General features: G+C 41.3%; 1 protein-coding gene across 38 annotated transcripts in view; it reads right to left on the minus strand.

The window, feature by feature from the left end:
- Positions 1 to 15,953, minus strand: part of DOCK9 (dedicator of cytokinesis 9) — a 289,534-nt gene that overhangs the window by 131,349 nt on the left and 142,232 nt on the right. For all 38 annotated transcript variants that reach the window (XM_019039774.4, XM_055359995.2, XM_055359986.2 and 35 more), the window contains exons 3-4: positions 4,497 to 4,586; positions 144 to 226 (exon numbers count right to left, since the gene is read on the minus strand). In XM_019039774.4, coding sequence (XP_018895319.3) covers positions 144 to 226; positions 4,497 to 4,586 — 173 coding nt within the window. The remainder of the gene's footprint in view (positions 1 to 143; positions 227 to 4,496; positions 4,587 to 15,953) is intronic.

Here is a 15,953-nt window from a genome sequence, read left to right on the forward strand (position 1 = left end):
TAAACAATAGTTACACCACATACACATAAACCATCTAGAAATATTTTCCTCAATTACTCTGATTGCATATGAAGTTACATACCTCCCCCCAAGCATTTCAAGTACAAAGACTTTTCCCTATGTGTATAATATAGCTTACTCACTTCGGAAGCTGTCGAAACTCTCCTGAGTAATCTTCATATTTATAGTTCACAAGATGCCAGTCAGAGTTATAGGTTTTGATGCACTATTGAAGGGGGATTTTAAAAATAGAAAATAAAAAACAGAAAGACGTGATTTTTGGAAAACACTTGGGAAAGTTTGTGAAGGCATACCCATAGAAACATCAAAAAATTTTTTTCCCATCAACGAGCTAATGCCTGAAATTCCACCACCAGAGATTCCTGTGAAGCTTGAGACTTTGAACCACTGAAACATTACCCTTGGGGGTAGTATCACTTTAAGTTATCATCATTAATGATCTGAGAGCAGGTTTTACAAGGAGACAACTTCACCTAACCTGGTGACATTTACCTAACAATGGACTATTTCAGAGTAAGCACCTGGTTCTTAAAAAGCCATGTGGCCTCTACTATGACATAAAAGTGAACAGAATGCGTGAACTTAAAGACGCCTTCATGGTATTTACTAATATTAGAACTAGCTAGCTCTGTTAGTTAATATTACCATATAAATCTGCCCTCAGTTTTTCTTTCCATTCATAAGGAAAAGAGTGAAATAATTAGAAAGAAACATATGCATTCCAATTAATATTAGCACCATGACATTTTCATGTGTGTGTGTGTACAGAATGTTTAATGTAGTCCTCCACTGCCAAGGATTCTATTAGTGACCTAACCTACACAGACTGCATTCAAACTACCTCGCCACATGACAGATTCAATGGGCCAGCCTGGTGTCTGTCGTTCATCTACCCATGAAGATCCTCCAATAGTGCATAAAGCCTAAGATTATAATGCCACATCCACCAGATCTTCAAATATGAATGAGTCAAAATCAAAATCTAAAGAATTTTAGTTAAAATCAGCTTAGTTCAAAGGATCTTCTGTCCAGTCAGCACTTGACTATTTATGTGCAGACTTCAGTGTGGGGGGAAAAAAAGCATGAGTGAATCAATGAAAACATAGGTCAATAAATGTATTTATGCCTTATCTAGTTTATTTGGCTCTGGCTGTAACTAACATGAACAACGTCTCTATTCTGCTTCTTTCACTTCATTGTTTCTACTGTCAACCTTTCTATCTGTGTCATAGGCCATGCCTGAAGGTCTTCTGAAGCAAACTCCCCTCCACCTCCAAACTCATGAAAGTAAGAATCACAACAGCAGCAAGTGCTTATTTTGTGCCAGGCTCTACAATAAGCACTTTACTGGCAAGGGTGTGATGTGTGATGTGAAGGTAATGTAAGTTTTTAAAATTATTCTGAGAGGTGGAATAAATGGCAGAGAAGGGCTAAGCGCAAAGTCAGATTTTGGAGCTGGCAAACTTTTTGATTTTTTTACTCTGTAGTTACGAATATTTTAAAATGCTATTTTATCCTTGAAAATGATTTTTTTAGATTTCTCAAAGCATTTTCACATTTTGAGTATCATACATTCACCCTCAAAATTTCACTCCAAAACCAGTTAGATTTCAGAATAATCCATAGTTTTGGATTTTCCCACTACTGCCCCTAGGTCCACTGGCACAGCGAAGTAGTCAGGCCTGACTATGTACGACGTGGTCTTGTGGGTGTGATCCTATTCTCTTCAAAGAGCTACAGCGGTTTTTCAACAAGCTCTGGAACTGAAACTGTACCACCAAGTCTCCTGCAGGACATTAAAACTATTCTGAAGTATAAAATGTACCTGCCCAATTAAAAACTAAATAAACCAGCATAAATTTGTATATTATAAATGCATTTATGAATGGAGCCCAGATTTTTATTTATTTATTTATTTTTTTAAGACGGAATCTTGCTCCGTTACCCAGGCTGGAGTGCAGTGGTGCAATCTTGGCTCACTGCAACCTCTGCCTCCCGGGTTCAAGCGATTCTCCTACCTCAGCCTCCTGAGTAGCTGGGATTACAGGCGCACACCACGACGCCCGGCTACTTTTTGTATTTTTAGTAGAGACGGGGTTTCACAATGTTGGTCAGGCTGGTCTCGAACTCCTGACCTCGTGATCCACCCGCCTCGGCCTCCCAAAGTACTGGGATTACAGGTGTGAGCCACCGCGCCTGGCCAAGATTTTAATACCTTAGGCAAAATGGGGAAAATAATTACAGTTTATTATGTTCAAATATTTATAATTATAAGGAATCGCACATACAAAAAAAAAAAAAAAAAAAACTCCACAGTGAATCTGGCTAAGTATTTAGAGATTCATGGATTTAACAAGCCAGTGTTGACCATCTACATAGCAGGCATTGGCTAAATTCCAAAGCAGAAGCACAGAATTAGGCAAGCAACCCCCACCCCTCTGGGGATGCAGAAAGTCCAGGAGATAAGGAGTTCCATCAGAAAGCCAGATCCTGAGAACTGTACCTTCAAAAAGACAGGAATGTGACTGACTGATTATATGATTAACATTTCAAACTGGTGAAATTCAATAATATTTTGAAGTTACACTGAAAGGTTTTTGAAGTTTTTTTCTGCTTTGTTTTGCTTTGTTTTAAGCCATTAGGTCATTCCCTGGATCAGAGGATGAAGAGGAAGTGATGTTCACTCCACCCAAGTGGAAGGGTCCCAAAAGTGTTTAGTTATGTTGGCTCCAGCAGCATAGGATGAAGCAGCTATTGCTCAACCTGCAGTGATTAAATAACTTAATGGAGAGTTCTCCCTCAAAAAACCATATTTTTTTAATCAACTGGGAGAACTGAGTTAGCAATTAATAATTTTGCCACATGCTTTAAAACATAGATCAACAAACTTTTTGTGTAAAAAGCAAGATCATAAATATTTTCAGCTTTGAGGGTCATATTATCTCTACTTAACTTTGAGTTGCATGGTGACAGTAGCCATAGGCAATATGTAAACAAATGTGCTTGGCTGCTTTACAATAAAACTTTATTTACAAAAATTGACTACAGGCTGGATTTTGCTTGCAGGTCATAGTTTGCCACTACCTGCCTTAAAAAGACATTTATAACTACATTCACAAACATATCTGGCTGTATTTGTCAGGAATTAAGTTTACTAATATAGTGGCAAAGGAGGTAAGACAGGAAGTTACTTCTTCAGAAAGATGAGAGAACACACTTAAAATTTTTTTTATTTTATATTTAATTTTTCAAAAATCTCAATGGAAATTAAATATTGTTACTTAATTGGTCTTTATAAGAGTATATATAGCTTCCTTATAGTAAGCAATTTTATTGATGAGCATATTTATAATCTAAATATCAACTAGAAAAACCAGGATTAAAAAAAAAATCATTATTTTTAAATGAAGGAGAACTTAAAGAAACAAAATTAAAACATCTAATTATTCCTTCCTACCTAAAATTACCTAGAGGAAAAAACAAACACTCCAAGGGGAAAAACTAAAGCAAACAACCTAAATTGTAATAATTTCTCTTTCTGGCCAGGCACAGTGGCTCATGCCAGTAATCCTAGCACTTTGGGAGGCCAAGGCGGGCAGATCACTTGAGGTCAGGAGTCTGAGACCAGCCTGACTAAGAGGCTGAAACCCTATCCCTACTAAAAATACAAAGGTTAGCCAGGCGTGGTGGTGCACGCCTGTAATCCCAGCTACTTGGGAGGCTGAGGCAGGAGAACCACTTGAACCCAGGAGAGGCAGAGGTTGCAGTGAGCCAAGATTGCTCCACAGCACTCTAGCCTAAAGAACAGAGCAAGACTCTGTCTCAAAAAATAAAAATAAAAATAAAAAAGTAAATAATTTATCTTTCTTCCATAAGATAATTTTATTTGTATTTTCAAACAAAAATAATATTAATCAATGTATCTTGATTAGGAATATATATAGTAATCAATATATATAATAATATATATAGTAATCAATATATATAATAATAAATATTGACTAGCAATAGACCCTGCTTATTATCAGCTAGTACTTCATGAATACTAGTCAAAAATAACCTGCAAATATAAATGTATAAATGAAATAAATGATACATAAATGTGTGTGTCACCCTTAAAAACAGTATCAATAACAAGACCTCCCACAGATTTCCAGTGAATTCATTTACAAGTTACTGCTTATTTTAAGTCCATGAGATAAATTCTGTGGAATTCACTTTTTGTAGTCAGATATAGCCCCCTCCAAATAAATAAAGTTTTAAAAATAATAAAAATGTAAAAAAGAAATAGCCCCTGTGGACATTTCCGTCCAAGTTTCAGAGTCTGAAAAATTCACATTATTCTATTTGAACTTCCATCACAGAAATATAATTACCCTTTTGACACTTTCTTGACAATTTTGAAATTTAAAGAAGAGGAGGCAGTTAGGGGAAAATGACTTCAAAATGTAAATTAATGCAGGAAAGAGCCTTACCTCTGTAACAAACAAGCTCTGTGCTTCCTCTTCCGCCTTCGCAGGCACTGTTGAGCATATGTATCGACCCTGTCGTCTCAGGATGGCCGTCTGGAAACAAAAACAGTAGGAAAAGCCTTGGGTAAGTGAAGGAGGCAGGTGCCAGCCTCAGAGTGCAGCTGTGTGCCCTGCAGCTGGCCCTGGCAGCCACAGAGTCCCTCCAGTTTCTCCCATCCAGTGCAGCTGCCTCCTTCGGTCACACACAACAGATTCCATTGGGCAGCCTCAAGTTCCAAAGCCAGGCTGGGTTACAGCTCCTGCTTCTTTCTTGATCAGGGGCCCACAGATCCCTCCAGCTCAGCCCTTCCCACAGGGTAGAGGCCCCGTTCAAAGTCCCTAACACCCCACCCCTAAGTGCTTGATCTAGTCCCACGACACAGCATCTTACTTGTCTTAACTGCCTTTTTTATTGTGGTAAAATATACATAAACTTACCATTTGAAACTTTTTTTTTTAAGATGGAGTCTTGCTCTGTTGCCCAGGCTGGAGTGCAATGGCGGGATCTCGGCTCACTGCAACCTCCGCCTCCCGGGTTCAAGAGATTGTCCTGTCTCAGCTTCCCGAGTAGCTGGGATTACAGGCATGCGCCACGACGCCCGGTTAATTTTGTATTTTTAGTAGAGACAGGGTTTCTCCATGTTGATCAGGCTGGTCTCAAACTCCTGATCTCAGGTGATCCACCCGCCTCGGCCTCCCAAAGTGCTGGGATTACAGGCGTGAGCCACCATGCCTGGCCATTTTAAACATTTTTAAGTGTACAGTTCAGTGGCATTAAGTACATTCACACAATTGTGCAACCATCACCACCATCCATCTCTTGTCATTTACATCTGTTCTTGTTCACTGCCACATCCCCAGCGCCTAAGAGCATAGATAACTAGACACACAGAAGATGCTCAATCAGTAATTGCTAAATGAATCTATGAACTGTGAATGCTACCTCCCCTCCAAGGAACATTAGAACTGTTCGTGTTCATTAGGCTTAAATGCTTCTTTTAAATAAAATGACAGGGCAGGGGTAGCATCCTGTCTACCTCAATAACTAGGCTTAAGGTTTCCTTTTCTTTTTCTTTTTAATTTTTTAATTTATTTTATTTTATTTTTTGAGATGGGTCTCGCTCTGTCGCCCAGTCTGGAGTGCAGTGGCGCAATCTCAGCTCACTGCCAGCTCCGCCTCCCAGGTTCATGCCATTCTTCTGCCTCAGCCTCCCGAGCAGCTGGGACTACAGGCGCCCGCCACCATGCCCGACTAATTTTTTGTATTTTTAGTAGAGACGGGGTTTCACCGTGTTAGCGAGGATGGTCTTGATCTCCTGACCTCGTGATCTGCCCGCCTCGGCCTCCCAAGTAGCTGGGATTACAGGCGTGAGCCACCATGCCTGGCTAATTTTTGAATTTTTGGAGAGATGGGGGGGGGGGGTCTCACCATTTTGTCCAGGCTGGTCTTGAACTCCTGGGCTCAAGCAATCCTCCCACCTCAGCCTCCCAAAGTGCTGGGATTATAGGCATGAGCCATCGCACTGGGCCCAAATCTAGCCTTTAGAAAAACTGGGAGCTTCCGTTACCTCATTCTTGGAAGCCAGTCACCATATAAGTTCTACCATCTTGAGACCACCATGGTGACAGGAAGTACAAGGTAGCCATAAAGAGGATATATACAAGATGCCCCACCATCTCCCAGCTGGTCTCGGCTATCGCAGGCGAGATACAATGTGAGTGAAGAACCATCTTGGACATTCCAGTTCCTACAGACAGTGTAAAACAGAAGAACCACCCAGCTGAGCCTTGACCAGATTTTAGAACTGCAAAAAATAATAAAGTATTGTCTTAAGTTACAAAGCTGTGGGATGGTTTGTTACTCAACAACAGAAAACCAAAATCAGATTGTAAGACACTAGGAACATCTCCAAGTTACAGTACTGAAGAATACTGCCATTTTCATGAAAATGGATTTCAAATACTAGCTACACTACAGAGTTAAGACAGAAGAACTGAGGAGATACACTATGCTGCAGTCTCATTTCCACAGTCACCCTTCCACTCAAGTCAATGCCATGAAAGAGGTCAAGTAAGATACAGTAAATGCCTGTTGGATCTTGAGAGTAGTTTGTAGTGTCTTAGGAAAAACATTCTACTGATCATTTAAGGACTCAGCATAAATGTTACTTTACCCATTCATCTATCCATCTATCCACACCTTACTGGGTCCCTACTTTCTTCCGGACACTGAGCTAGCAGCTGGAGACACAAAGTTTAATAAAATATAGTTGCTATTCTTTTAAAGCTTACAGTCTGATGAAAGAGGATGATGAGGAAATAATTATTAGAGTATGATAAGTACAGAAGAGTATAGAGAAAAGAGCACAGAAGCACAGGATGATATGAGAGAAAAAAGTTAGGGCATCTAAATTCAGTAAGGTAGAGAAGAGGACATCAAGAAAAGGTAGACTGAGGGAAAGCTAAAATTAACTTAAGCTAAACTGTAAAGGATGAGCACAAGTCATATTCAGTACAAAATGAAGAGAAACATGGAGATAAACTTGCCCTTGGGAAGTTCAAAGCACAAAATTAAGATATAATGAATGAGATTAACTCTTTGCCAATAAATAAATAAATAAATATATCCATTAAGTCCTAGAACTAAAAACTTAAGTCAAAGGAAAAACTGCCTAGAATTCTTACTGATCTTGAATTAAACAACACTAAAAGTCCACATCTGGGATAAGAATAGGCCAACAGAAAGAACCAGGCTTCCATGGCTGGAAGAATTCTGTCAGTGTCTCTATCACTATTTCAGAGAAAGGTTGGAGCTGGGCGTGGTGGCTCACACCTGTAATTCCAGCACTTTGAGGGGGCCGAGGCAGGCAGATCACTTGAGATCAGGAGTTCAAGACCAGCCTAGCCAACATGGTGAAACCCCATCTCTACCAAAAATACAAAAATCAGGCAGCGTGATGGCGCACGCCTGTAGTCTCAGCTACTTGGGAGGCTGAGGCACGAGAATCGCTTGAACTCAGGAGGTGGAGGTCACAGTAAGCCAAGACCACGCCACTGCACTCCAGATTGGGTGACAGAATGAGAGCCTGTCTCAAAAAATAAATAAAAAATAATAATAAAAGAAAGGTTGGAACCCATTAGGCTGGACCCATGGGGGAGGGGAGGACTACCAGGCTTGGCACCAATGGGGCCGTCAATGTTTGATACCACCAGCTGCTAAGGTCTTCTAATTCATTGCCCTTGCTCTGAGTACAGCCTCACTGAGCCACTTGTTTATAATATGCTTCCCATTTAGACTTTCCTACTGGGAGAAAATGCACAGCCAGTATAGTATTCTGATCTGCTTGTGAATTCTAGTTCTCAATGCATATTAATAAAATGACATTCTGGTTTGTGCTCTTGTGGGGTTGCCTGCAACAAGTCAGTTCCCCTGAGCCTGAAACACTCTGGGTGACCAAATCCCATCTTTGGACTTGCAAACCTGAGGTCTGATCCTGTACCATGGTGACCTTATAAACCACCCCGAGACCTGTCTGAACAGCTAGTCAACCCTGACTCCATTATCCAAAACTCTCCTGTACCCACATGCCCTTCTTTACCCCACCAGATTGCAAATTCCTTTAAGAACAGGAGATACATCTTCCTATTTCTAGCTATGTGCTAAATACTCGATAAATGTTTCAAGAATGAGTAAATACACTTTGGGAGGCCGAGGTGGGAGGACTGCTTGAGACCAGGAGTTCGAGACCAACCTGGGCAACATAGCGTGACCTTGTCTCTACTAAAAATAAAAAATTTACTCAGGCATGGTGTCATGCACCTCGAGTCCAAGCTACTCAGGAGGCTGAAATGGGAGGATCTCTTGAGACCAGAAGTTCGAGGCTGCAGTGAGCTGTGACTAGGCCACTGTGCTACAGCCTGGGTGATGGAGTGAGACACTGTCTCAAACAAAAAAAAAAAAAAAAAAAGAAAGAAAAAAAAGAATGAATAAAGCAGTCAATGGAGACAGAAATAGGAACCTACCAATAACCATCCATTACTTGCATATAAGTTTTTTCTCCCTATTATTACAAAAAGTTGTCTGGTCCATTATAGGAACTGACAAGGGAAGACTATAGCATGAGTGAGCACTCTGTTTTAATTTCTCCACAGATTTTATGTATTAAAAGTCATATTCAGATAATCATCTACTTTATGCCAAACTAATTCACACTAAATTTCTATAGTTTTATTTATTTAGCTTATAGCGAAGTCCAAGTCAATACTAAGAGATTTATACTCCAAAAGCACTAAAGCCCTTCTCAACAATAAGCCAAGTTTTCTTTTTCATAGCTGTGGCATTCTTTTCTACTTTTCTATCAGTTAAAATCGTATTTCTGCTAAAAGATAGGTCTATATCCACTTTATATAGACCCAATGCCCAACATCATTTGAATGCCCAACATAAAGGTGGGCATTCATAGCATACCAGTCCTATGTCTATGTTTGGAAACAAGCCATTTCCATTCCGCTAATAAATCTGTACATTTGAAAACGGAAAGGGGAAAAAACATTTCACACCATAATTAGTGTAATATGGATCTGAAAATTAAACCTAAACATTGCTAGCATCTCAGACAACTATTTGGATAGAAATCTTCACAGCACAAACATAATTTCAAAATAAAAGCCCTTTACCAAGGTATGCACCTGCAAGAAAGAAAAGGAAAAGAAAAAGAAAAAAAGAAAGGTAGATAGATAGATAGATGATCGATAGACAGATAGGTAGATAAAAGCCCTTTCCTAGCTATTCTAACAGAAGATAAATTATTTTCAGTCAGTATTATTACTTAGGTTAAACACGTAGCCTTTGACACTAAGAAATTCTTAGTTACCTTCTGCAAATATGGACAGGAGTCTTATAGGAAGTTCCACAAAATCACAGGCATAATTAAAAAGGAAGAAAAAAGGGTGACATCCTTTGACAAAGGGCTCATATGAGGATGCACAGATACCTGAGAGCCCCAGTCTCAATATTTATGGGACAGTTTTTTGTTTTGCTTTTTTTTTTTTTTTTTTAACAGAATGAGCTAGAAAAGCACAGAGTTGCTCCCAGAATAAAAAGAGTGAAATTTACAACTGTCTCCAAGTCTAGTTTGGAATGTCAAATTTCAAATAGATCCTTTTTACTTAAAAAAAGAAAAGTTTTTTCCTCTTAGTTGAAATTATCTCCTCCAAACACTGGGGTTACGGTGATGTTTCTGAGCCACTGTGGGAAGCCACTTAGCCCTGGGCAGCAGGGCAGGCCCACCTAAAGGGAGCGAGTGGAGGTACCTGTTTCCTCACCTGGGCCGACCCCTGGGGCCTCTGGCATTTCCTGCTTCTATCATCACTCACTGCTCTCTCTGCAGCTTAAATGTGGAATCCCTCTCTCCTAACGACATTCCTGACCCCAACCTGGCCGGGGCTCTGTCTGGCCTCCATCAGTGGCAGCCAATACGTTACCCTGACCCCACTGAAGCTGGAGATTCTGAGAAGCTCATGTTTCAAACCACAAGAAATGTGAAGCGAATCGTTTCATTCAACTTCTGATCTTAGAATTTGAGAAATGATATTGGAAAGAGATTTGAGTTGAGAGCCAGGAAACCTGAGTCCTTACCCCAGCTCTGCCTCTAATTAGCTGTGCAGTCTTGGGGGATATTTGAACTTTCCACATCCACAGAGCAGTCTTCTAGGATCTCTAGGTTTCCTTTGTGGTTTAAAAATCCCACAGTTCTGTGAATATGGAATTCTAAGTCTGTTCCTCTCAAATGGTTTATCTGAGTGCTGGAAATTGCTTTGTAAGAAACTAAAACATAAAAGGCATCCAGAAAAAAGAAAAAAGATGAATACCAGATTTGCTTTGAATTACAGTTGCATTACCTTAATTATTTTTCTTTATGGAAAGAATCGTTGGGTAAAAGGGAGGGAAGATTCACTATGTAGATTTAAATAAATGTAAGAGTGAGTATTAACAAAGATTTCTATTATTTTTCTAACCCTCTCAACTCATGGCACTGGATTTTTTTATTAATTACTTTACAATGGGCTTAAACTATGACAAAACAGCCCTCTTAATTCCTGGTGGGAAGTATGCAAATCCTTGGGATATTTAAAACATCTTATTTTATAAAATTTTAATTAAAAGACCAACAATAGGCCCACCCTTGCCCTGGGACCATATGAACAATGAGCTAAAGACAATCTCCCAGAGAAGTGGGTGGGTTGTAACCTGAGCCAGCTGCTGGAACCGGTGACAAAGTGTCTCCGCATCTCTGCTGCTCAAAGGTGCAGAGAGCTGGGAGTGTCCTCCCTCAACAGAGAAACAAACACCAGGGACAGCCCAAAAGGGGAGCACAGGCTCTGATGCAGGAAGAGATGGGGAGTACCCAGCAGCCTCCCAGGTAGTTCTCGAGAGCCAACCCGAGGAAAGGGGAGACCACAGCGCTCCAACTGAGACACCGAGTCAGGACAGGGGAAGATGCTTCTCTTCAGGAGGAAACTGTCAGTGAGAGCAGGACTGCAGACCTAGGGAGCTGGAGGGTAATTTCAGGGTACCTGGGGTCCTGCCTCTAAGATGATCTACTCTCTCAGGACTGAGGATGACCTAAAATCAGAGAGAAGAAGGCCCGGGGTCCACAGTAACCACCTGTTAGAGAAGCCCAGCAGGCCTCAGACCCCATCAATTCCAGTCTACCCTTAGGCTAAACTGTGGAGCCATCAATCCTCTCTCCCCTCTTTGTAATCTCATGTAAAGCACCCACGCTTGTGCTTATTTTTGTGCTTGTTTTCATTTACTTAGAACTATCCCTTCAAACACCTGAGGACCTTATGCATTTGTCAGAGAAATAGTACTTGAATCTGCTGAAGGAAGGGCAAATCTTAGGGTGGGCCTGGGGCGGGGGCAAGGCACAGTATGCAGAGCTCAGGAGACGGAGGGACCTGGATGCAGCCAAAAAGCAAAGCCCAGGAGGTTCGAGCAAGACTGAGCTCTTCAGGAGCATTCCCTGGGCCTGGCCCATCTCCCTCACTGAGTTAACCCTAGGTTCAATTGTTATTGTTCTCAGCTGGGCCAAATGGAGAGCATCCACGTCCATGTTCCAAAGTTATCTCTGATTGCAAACTACTCCCTCTCAGATGGCTCACAAGAGCTCCTTCCTTTTGTCTCTAGGCCTCAGCCAAACTGCATGGTGCCTCACGTCTCTGTAGAATTATGTCCCTTTGATATCTGCTGGAAACCCCACTTGGTTGCACTGGTCTGTACATTAAATATTTTGTATCAAGTGCAGTATTAAACATTACTATTCAACAACTCTGGGAACATAACTGAAACTTACTGAGCGCAGAGGTGATGAAACCTTTCCAAGTTATCTGGCAGATGCATTTGTTTCAGAGCATATGACTTGCTTTTTGAGAGGATTCAGTACCAAGCTAGACTGGAAACTAAAATTTACACAGGGCGTTCCCACATTTTACCTCACAATTCATGTCTTGGCAGTTAACCCACGATGTTCTATTAACGTCAGACAAATTCCATTTTCAGGCAAGCGTTGCCTAAAGAGCCTCGATGTTTAATTCCCTAATAATTAAGAAAAGGAGCAAAGCATAGGACAGAGAGGCTGAAGAAGGAATTCCATTTAGGTTTCTGGAAGGGATTTAATGAAAGCCAATTCCCAAGGAACACATTTAAAACATTACAAGGGCTGAGTTTTTTTGTTGTTTTTTAAGAGATAGGGTCTCGCTCTGTTGCCTAGGCTGGAGTGCAGTGGTGTGATCATGGCTCACTGCAGCCTTGACCTTCCAGGCTCAAGCGATCATCCCACCTTGGCCCCCCAAAGTGCTAGGATTGCAGGCGTGACTCACTGCAGCTAGCTGGGCTGAGTCTTGATACGAGCAGAGAATTACACGTTTCTCATGGACTATTTGAGCCTAAGCTCACCTAACATAGATTCTATAATCCATCTTGTTGGTGGTCTTGAGGTGGGGGGGCCTTCTCTGCCTCTCTAACTGCTCCTCTTCACTGGCACCTGCATGGTCCCCCATTTCTTTCTCTGGTCCTTCAACAGTGCCACCCTTCACTCTGCCTGATGTCAAAGTACCCACAGCGATGCACAAACCACAGTGCAGCACCCTAACCGGTAGGCCCACCTTCCCTCCATCATCCCTCTTATCTATTCTCTGCACACCTGCCATTTGTCTTTCTAAATCTCTCATCTGATAGCATCATGCCTCAGCTGAAATTCTTTCAGTGACACCTCATTGCCACCAGAATAAAATCCAAACTCCTCAGCATGACCAAAGACCTCTTGTGACCAACTGTACTAACTTTTCTGGACTCTTCTGCCCTTCTCCAACAGTCCAGCAACATGGACTATTTCTGATTCCCTAATGCACCAGGCCCCTCTGACTGACACCAAGTTGCTCAGTCTGGTCTCAGGAACACGTACCATTCTGCTAAGATTACTCAAAGATACTTCTGTGTCTCCTGCCAGACTTGAGAATCTGACCACGTTATTCATCTTTAATTCTCCAATACCCAGCAGAACACCTGGCACAAGATGAATGTTGCTGAGTAAATGGGAAGTTGGGACTTTAAAAGAGGGACTGCACAATTTAGTTGTGAGATCACATGAGGTTCCAAATGAGACAGCGTCTCAGCAACACGTGAGACTTTAGATAGTTCCTTTCACCAAATAATGTACTGCTTCCTGAAAAGTCAGATTTCAGTAGACTTTGAGAGTCATATGAATTTCATTCTGCCACCTTCTCAAATCCCTTAAATGGAAGAGCACACGATTGTTTATTAAAATGCAGTAAACTAAATAACATAAATGTTCAGAAACCTTAATAACTAGTTATGAATTAAGTGCATTTTTGTAAAGAATTATATATTTTTTTTGGTCTTACAAAGAAGCAATTTTAAAATCACTTGCTAAGTACTACTGCACAGCTGAGGACAGGAGAGTTACCCAGAAAACCAGGAGTAGACTTGTGGTCATTTGGGGCCCAAGTGGTATGTCTGCCTTCCCATTTAGTAAGGGATTGAGCCTGCTGAACAACTAAAGTTGAGGATGGCAACTAAAAACAGCCTCCTCAAAAATAAAATGACATTCCCTAGAGGCGAGAATAGAGGCTGTAATAAGCTCCCTAGTAACCTGGCGTCTGCCCAGCAATGGAAGGGCAGTAGCAAGGGCGTGCAGAACTCTCCTGGACGGTAGTTATCTCTTTGGATTCTCAAACATCTGTGAGAACCAAATTTTAGGGGAAACATCATCACTGAATTACAGATTAAGAAAAGTGAGTTTTAGGAAGGTTTATCACTTATGAAAGGATCAGAGTAATAAGAGACAGACCTGAGTTAAAACCCCTGTGGACATACGACTAAATCTTGGGTCCTGTCACTACCTCTAGTGTCTAAAGCACCTACCAACTCTTTCATGTGCATTGCACTCAACCTTGAGGTAGGTGTAAGTAAGTGTACTTTCTTTACTTTCTTTTGTTTTCCAGTTGTCTGTATGTGTCTCTGGTTATCTTTTTTTTTTTTTTGAGACAGAGTCTCGCTCTGTCCTCCTAGGCTGGAGTGCAGTGGTGCGATCTTGGCTCACTGCAAGATCCGCCTCCCAGGTTCACGCCATTCTCCTGCCTCAGCCTCCCGAGTAGCTGGGACTACAGGCTCCCGCCACCACGCCAGGCTAATTTTTTGTATTTTAAGTAGAGACGGGGTTTCGCCGTGTTAGCCAGGATGGTCTCGATCTCCTGACCTTGTGATCTGCCCACCTTGGCCTCCCAAAGTTCTGGGATTACGGGCATGAGCCACCGCGCCCAGCTGGTTGTCTTTCTTTAGAATTCTATTTTAGTTGCTAAAAGGACCATAATTCTGTGTGAACATCTAGCACAGTGGATATGCTTCAAGTTAAAACATGTCCATCACAGTTACGCGTTGCATAACGCTAGAGATACATTCTGAGAAATGCATCATTGGGTGACTTCGTCCTTGTGCAGACTTGATAAAGTGTACTTACACAAACCTAGATGGTATAGCCTACCACACACCTAGGCTATAGGGTGTAGCCTATTGCTCCTAGGCCACAAACCTGTACAACATGGGACTGTGCTGACTACTGTAGGGAGACGTAACACAATGGAAGTACGTGTGTACCTAAACATATCTAAACACAGAAAAGGTATGGTAAAATACAGCATTATAATTTGATGGGACCACCACTGTTGACTGAAAGGTCATTATGCAGTGCATGACTGTATTTATACATCTCGATACACCAATGAACTTTCCTTTGGGACTTGTCTTAGGAAGACATACTCCCTACTGTGCCACCCATCATCCATATGTAAGGTTTCGCTTATGCACTGAGTATAATTTCACTCAAATCCCTCTGAGTTGACCAGCGCCACACTGCTCCTGTCAGAGCAGCATTTCAGCTCCTGGGCTGCCATCCAGAGTCTTACTTCAAACACAGCAGAGAGTCAGCTTTGTAGATATAATGCTAAGCAGATGGGGAAGGCACTGTGACTCAAGACTTCTGACATCAGGGGACTTTGATAAACTTACTGAATCTGTCCTCTTTGGATCTCGTGCACACACTCGAGGGTGTTGCTCAAACCCATGTGGGACACACTCAATATTATCTAGGTTCTTCCAGGCAACCCTGGTAGAAAAAGGCAGAGATACAGACATAGCGGGACTTGCTTTTGTTTTAGGAACCATAGAGATTTTGTGCCTGGTCATACGTTAAATGACATCTAGGAATTCTGAGGCCAAAACCTGGATTTCCATTTCCTTTAAGGACTCTTCGTTTGTGTGTGTTCGTCTTTGCATGCAAACTTACTGTGTCTCCTTTACTTCTACTCCCATGATTTGCCACCTTGAGATATGCTCTAATGACCTCAAAGGCCACTGGTGCCAAGATCTCATATCCATTCATTTGTGTAATACCTATTAAGTGCCTACTATGGATAAAATACTATTGTAGGAATGTTGGCAAATGTAAACATGAATTTTCAAAAAACTATGGTTTACAATTTAAAAAAAATTACAGCTTTCTAGTCTCATGGAGGCTTTATTTTCTATTTAGGGGAAAAAAAGCAGTTTCATACTTACAAATAATCATAATAAAGAGGGATAGGGGATGAATGCTAGAGACACAGTATATACTTCATAAATTTCCATCTGATTAAGCTACCCCTGACGGAAGATATCATCCTTAGTTCAAATCTTCCTCTATCCATGCCTGTTGATCACCTTTAATATCCTAAGACATATACACTAATCACATAGATAAAATTGTCCTTCTATGCCTCATTGGTTTGCAAATATGGTCTGCATTTATCCAGTTCCACCAATTGTAGAATTTTACCATTCTCTCTGACATATTTAAAATGTCA

Source organism: Gorilla gorilla, chromosome 14 (assembly GCF_029281585.2).
Source record: "Gorilla gorilla gorilla isolate KB3781 chromosome 14, NHGRI_mGorGor1-v2.1_pri, whole genome shotgun sequence".
NCBI lineage: Eukaryota > Metazoa > Chordata > Mammalia > Primates > Hominidae > Gorilla > Gorilla gorilla.